At 40.1% G+C, this 6729-nt stretch overlaps 1 protein-coding gene across 8 annotated transcripts in view; it reads left to right on the forward strand.

The window, feature by feature from the left end:
• The window catches only part of ANKRD12 (ankyrin repeat domain 12), a 120184-nt gene extending 116275 nt beyond the window's left edge, over positions 1-3909 (forward strand). For all 8 annotated transcript variants that reach the window (XM_083187636.1, XM_083187632.1, XM_083187637.1 and 5 more), the window contains 2 exons: positions 2121-2216; positions 2460-3909. In XM_083187636.1, the coding sequence (XP_083043762.1) occupies positions 2121-2216; positions 2460-2645 (282 nt within the window). In that variant the 3' untranslated portion in view covers positions 2646-3909. The remainder of the gene's footprint in view (positions 1-2120; positions 2217-2459) is intronic.
• Positions 3910-6729: the final 2820 nt, after the last annotated feature.

The following is a 6729-nucleotide window of genomic DNA, read 5'->3' on the forward strand; positions in this document are numbered from 1 at the left end:
ATACTTGCTGTGTCCAGAGTCTCACAATGGTCTGCACTGCATGTATGCACTGCTGACTCTGTTATATTATTAATATTATAATATATATTAATAACTGTGTTATGTCCAGAGTCCTACCGGGGGAATGTGCTGCATATCCTGCTCTATGCTGTGCTATAAGAACTGCTGTGTCCAGAGTACCCAACTGTGTTTAAAAGTACTACGACTCTGCGTGCCATACCCCACTGTGTTAGCAATTTCAGTATCCAAATGGCAATACAACATCTCCTCCTTCAGTTTCTTCGGCAGCAGCCAGGAAAAAAATTATCTTTCCCAAAAGATCCAATGCTAATACAAATAAGTCACAACCTTTTGACATCTAGTCGGGTCTTAAAGAAACACCTTCTGATTTGGTCTCTATCCAAGGGATGGTAGACTATTTTTTCATGACCTCGTAATAGACATGTCAGACAGTCCCTTCCAGTACTGTAAGGGGGGGGGGGGGGTGGGAAGCAATTTGAGAGGGCCTTGTACAAACCGGCTTTGAATTACTTTAGCTGTCCATCCTCCAGTGTGTACTCCGAGAGAGTTTTCAGCACAGCTGGGAACCTTGCAGGTAAACGGCTGCAGAGTCGCAGTACTTGTATAAACATTGGGGTACAGCACAATACTTTTTTTAAAACTTGCAGTAGCTTATGTCACAGTACTTGTGCGCTACAAACAACACACACTGGTCATATGGCCTGATGATTCACAGTGTTTGTATACAAAGTGTTGTTCAGCCTGCAGAGTGACAGTACTTGTATGCACAGTGGGGTATTACCAAAAGAGTCACCATACTGTATGCATGCACAGTTGGGTACTCTAGACACAGCACAGTTATTAAAGTATACAGCAAAGAGTAGGCTATTGAGCACAGCCTCTGGAGTCTGGACACAGTACAGATATTCACAGAGTCAGCAGTACACAGCATACATCCTAGCCTTTTGTGAGACCCAAGTCCACTGGAGTTTGGACACAGCAGTTAATATAGTATAATATCATTTAAAATATTCAGTTTAGTCAAAATAATTAGCAGTGCCAAAGCAGAGAATATAATTTAATATATTTGGTTCAATCAAAATAATAGTAGTGCCAATATAGAGTGTAGCATAGCATACAGCAGCGTTCATTCCCGTATAATAGTGCCTTCTATCGGATGCAAGTCCCGCTACAATCCGACAAGTGAGGATGGTGTGTGGGATCCGAGTCTGGCGGGAACACTCAGGCCCCCGTCTCTGGTGAACTAAGATCCCCAGTGTTTGAAGCGGCTCGGAATCCAGAGAATTGAAACTGCTTATCTTTACTATATATGTATTTGTATATAGAAACAAACTGAGTGTCCCAATTATTATGACCTCCAGGTTAAATAATATATTAATACAAAACACTGCCACCAAGTGTTCTGTACAAGAATGCTGTTTGGTATTCATTCTGTGTGTACCATTATTGCTGTCTATTATCATATTATGTATCATGTAGAAGCTAAATACCTTTTCAATTCTCATTCAACGCAGTAAGGTCACTAAATAAATATCTGTTTCTTATTTCAAAATGATTAAAAGGCTTAATGGTGCCCATAGACGGTCCGTTCCCGGGCCGTCCGTTCTGTACTATGAGATGCGCGCTCCCGCGCATCTCATCGTACGGTACAAAAAGTATGTGCTGCACATACTTTTTGTACTAGGTACACATCGGATCGGATCACAAGGCATGCACTAGGGATGCGATCCGATGCAATGCGTGCTAATTAAGAGCTAAACGGACCGTGTATGGGCACCTTTAGTTTTAGCAGGTAAAGTTTCAACAGATCGTATTTAGAACAGCCTGGTTCTGTTGCAAAACCAGAGGCATCCATAACTGAAAAAGGATTAAAGGTGGACATGTGCTTTTAGTGTCTGCCATTTGTGATATTCGTGTGGAGCCTTACCATGTCGGATTAAAAAGTGAAATACAATACAATTTTTATATTATATTTGCATACACTTAATCATGATTTTTCTGTACATGTGTTTTTATTATTATTATTATTATTATTATTATTATTATTAAATATAGTTGAATTCTTTTATATTTCTGTGATTTTTTTTTTTTTTTTGTAGACTGAAGATGGCAAGGCCTCTGTACGTGATCGATTTAATGCCCGGCAGTTCATGTCCTGGTTACATGATGTAGATGATAAATTTGATAAACTAAAGGTAAGTTGTAATAGGCATGATCCTTGCAGCCCTGTTACTGTAGATTGACTTGCATGTTAAGGGTTTCCTTGGATCAGTTGTTACAGACAAATCAAACTCCAGAAATCCATTATACGTTTGTTTTACAAATTTTCCTTAGCTAGTATTTTCATGCTACAATGCGATCTTGTATCACAAACGTCACCCGATGGTCGGTGTCTTGGGAAAAGGTTAGTTGTCACTTTGTATTTGCTTTGTCCGCAGACGTGTTTACTCATGAGGCAGCAGCATGAAGCTGCAGCGCTGAACGCTGTACAGAGGCTGGAGTGGCAGCTCAAACTGCAAGAACTGGATCCGGCCACCTACAAATCCGTCAGCATCTACGAGATACAAGAATTCTACGTCCCTCTTGTGGAAGTCAACGATGACTTTGAACTGACTCCTATATGACGCTGTCAGACTCTGCAGCTACTTCCCGTAGACTGCACTGCTGTCGGTTCAGCTGCAGACAGTTGCTTTAACAAATAGTGTAGTGCAAAGCCTCTCTGACTAATACATGCACTGAGGAATGTCAAGGAAACAAGTGCACATTCGGTCTTCAGGTCTTTCAGGAACAGCTACACTTTTTTTATTTTGCTCACATATATATTAAAGACGATAATTAAAATATTACTAAAGTAGCTTCACAGTCAGTGATTTTAGGGAAGTGTCTCTATAATCAGCTCAAAGAGCATTGAAGACTTCATATCTAGGTGACCTTAGCATAAAGAATTGCCCATTTTACTTTAAGCTAACATTGGTACCTGTCTTTTACAGTTCCACTGAAGAGCTCGGTCCACCTAGTGCCATAAGGGTTGAACTATAAAAGTGCAATGCAGGAACACTCCTTTATATCGAAAGTTAAAGGTTAATGTTCCATTTTAAACCCAGGAGATAATGAAGGGTAATGCAATGAAATAACTGAATTTATCACATTTTAGATAGTATATGTGTGAAATTCAAACAATTGTAATATTGTCTTATTTTAAATAACTTATTTTATATATAAATATATATATATGTGCATTTGTATATAGTATTGTAATTAAGGATCAAAACCTGTACAAAAGATAGATATTTTATGTGAAAACATATGTCTGCCGTTTTAATGGACCAAAGTTGTTGTCTTTTGGTTTTGTTGTGTAATGTGTTGTACTTGCCATTGTTTCAGTAAGGCATGTCCGTAGCCTTGTAAAGGTTTATGGATAAAAAGGTAATGCATGCGTCACTCAGTCCACCCATTTTACTTCAATAGATACTATTTAACACTTAAACATAAAGCAAAGCTCCATGTCGGCCTGCTGCTGATGACCTTTATCCTAAGCAGAGTATTTTTGTGTTTAAATCTTAAAAAAAAAAAAAAAAAAAACACAAAAAAATCGTTGTTAGACATCTGACTCAAATGAGCCTATTTTTTTTAGAAAAAAGACTTTGAACGAAAATTGTAAAATTGTAAATGGTCTATTTTAATATTTACAAAAGTTTGTATATATCTATGTAAATATATTGTTTTAATAAATTTTATTGGTCATGTTCAGGAAGCATATGAACAACTTTGTAAGTAAATTTATTTGCTTTACACACACAGATTAATGGTGTTATTCAGTTTGTAATATATGAAAGTTGCTAATTCTGAGGTATACTGTTCATATACATAAACTTAACATTAAACATGGTTCTGTTTGTCGATCATGATAAATATCAATCCATGGGCTAATTGCATACAATGGACCTGCTTCTGAGTGCAAATCCAAATATGGCTGGATCAGCCATTTGTACTTACATTGCAAGCAACAGACATTGCATTTGCATATTGGAGGACTTAATAGCAATTCTGCATGTCTTAAAAATGCAAAGGGAACGAAGGGGTTGTGCTAAAGTTATGTAATATGAGAAATGTAATAGAAGGCTTTGTACGATGGGAGCAAGAAGTCAGTGTGAGATCCAAGTACAATACATCTACAGAGATCATGTAAGTCACTTCTTGCGGCTGGGTAGGTGTTACTGGTTGGGAATTCGGGCCCTTCCTCACATGGAATATATTCGCTGTGGCTTTGGCTTGAGCACATGCAAATACTAGTAGCTCTCCCGCGCTGGAGGGTGGTGCAGTTACATCTAATGCGTACAGCTCTGAATTGTGACTGGTGTTTGCGTCAGACTTATTGTAGGGAGCCCAGGAATTGGGACTACACTGTGGGACTAATTCAGTATGGATCGCTAGTTAGAGAAAAAGCGACAAAGAAAATCTGTTCGCAAAAACCAAACCATCAAACAGTTTTTCTTTTCTTTTTCATCTAAGTCTGAGGCTCTCCTCAATCTGCTAAAGAACTGGGCTGGAAGTGATCATCGGTGTTGTCCGAGACCCACCCGAAAAACGCCTGGACACACCATGTTTCATCCCTTAAATTCTGTCTGCCTGTCAATCAAACAGCGATTTCTATGCCGACAATATTTTGATGACAATTGCGGCCATGCATGCACAATGTGAACTGCACACACGCAGTGGTTCGATAATCGAAGGATTTACATATTCTCTGATTAGTGGCCCATGCTAAATTAAGCCCCAGGTATGACTCAGAATCGGGACCCATGTGTAATCGTATGGGCCTTGTTACTCAGACCCCAGGTTATGTTAACCTGGGGTTATGTTAAATATCTTCCACTCAGTCAGATAATATCCAATACAAGGCAAACTGAATTGAAAAAAAAGTAAATCCGGTCTAAATGGGTTTATTTTACACTGATCAATTAGCTAAGCATTTAATAACCAATGCATTATTGATACCTTCTTATCTGACTACTGTACAAATGGAGCAGGCAAAACTAGAACCATAAGCCGCAGAGATCAGGGGTCCTTGCAACAGGAGAGTTGCCTCTGTGTAAAGCCTCTGGTCACCGAGCACCAACCCAGAATAAATGGTCCCAAGATTGCTGTGCGATCATATTTAAAGGTGTGGTTACAGAAATGAACTTTACTAGCAAGTCTCCTATTACAGCTATTTTACCTGCTGGCGAGAGGGAATCCTACATATTTTTTGCTTTTGTAATGAAATAATTATGGTTTAGAAAAAGATCTACCAACGCAATTCGACCCTATCCTGTCAGAGCCTTGAGAAAGACCTTGACTGGATAGGGTCAAAATGCGTTGGCGGAGCTTTTGTGGCATATTCATCTGGACAAGGGGCACAGAATGACCTTTACTTTGTTGCAGTGGTCACTGACCTGACACCCGGAAATCGGTTTGGTGACTATTGATACAAAAACGTGTGAACTGCTTAACAACCAGTCCTGGTAATTGGCCCCTTTTGCAGCTTGTTAACCAGATACATTTTTATCTTGTATATATTTTGTCTATTGTTCTATCTGTATTAAAAACTGGCTTTACTATTATAAGCCTTCTTTTTGCATATCTGGGAGCATCATCAGATGAGACTTCATCATTGGTGTTACAACATAATGGAACTATGCATATGAGAATGGAGGTATAATTTTGTATTTATACTGGTATTTACTACCCCTTCATAATAGTGCTAATTTGTATTTTTTTCACCTGGGGCGCCATTTGGAGCTATAATTTATTTTCTTGTTCATATTTGTTGTCTGGAGGATTTTGGGAATATTCTCTGTATAGAATTCCTGTGGCCGCCTAAGGAAGCGCAGAGCTAGGGGGATCACACCCATTTTTTTGTCCATGGTAAAAAACTGCGGCTAATTGAATTCCCTCCTTAACTTTGTTTATTACTATGAATGAGCAATCCCACTTTATTATACTCTACACCAGGTATGGAGAACCTTTGCCACGCCAGCTGTTGTTGATCGACACATCCCAGCATGACCTGCTACAGTTTTGCTATTTGCCCATGCTAAGACCTGTTGTGGGGCATACACATGGGGTGATTGTAGCACTATTTCTAAGCGATCGGACTTAGAAATTAAGCACAGATCGCTCCATGTGTAGGTCCCCAGTGACTGCAATGAGCAGTCTCACTTGTTGCCATTGACAGGCTAGATTTATTCTGCATGCAGTATAAATCTAGTCATCGCCAGTGTTCTTCTCACCAGAGAACACTGGCTACTATCTACCGCCCCCCTGGCCCTATCTCCCAATTTCTTGACAACTTCGCCGCCTGGCTTCCACCCTTCCTCTCCTCTGACGTGCCATCTGTCATTCTTGGTGACTTTAACATCCCCTTGGATAACCCCGCTGATCCTGGCACCTCCAAACTCCTCTCTCTCTGCTCCTCTCTTGGCCTATCTCAGTGGACTACCTCTCCCACCCACATCCAAGGACACTCCTTCGATCTCGTCTTCTCTCGCTCTTGTTCCCTTGCTGACTACAATATCTCTGCTTTTCCTCTTTCTGACCATCACCTCATCTCCTTCTCCCTCACTGCTCCCCCCTCCCAAGCGCATTGTCTCACGGCATAACGTCAACACACTTGATCTTGCTGCCTTCTCAAACACGCTGTGTCCTCTTCTCGCCCCAATCGCCCTC

Source organism: Crinia signifera, chromosome 5 (assembly GCF_055691185.1).
Source record: "Crinia signifera chromosome 5, ASM5569118v1, whole genome shotgun sequence".
Lineage (NCBI taxonomy): Eukaryota > Metazoa > Chordata > Amphibia > Anura > Myobatrachidae > Crinia > Crinia signifera.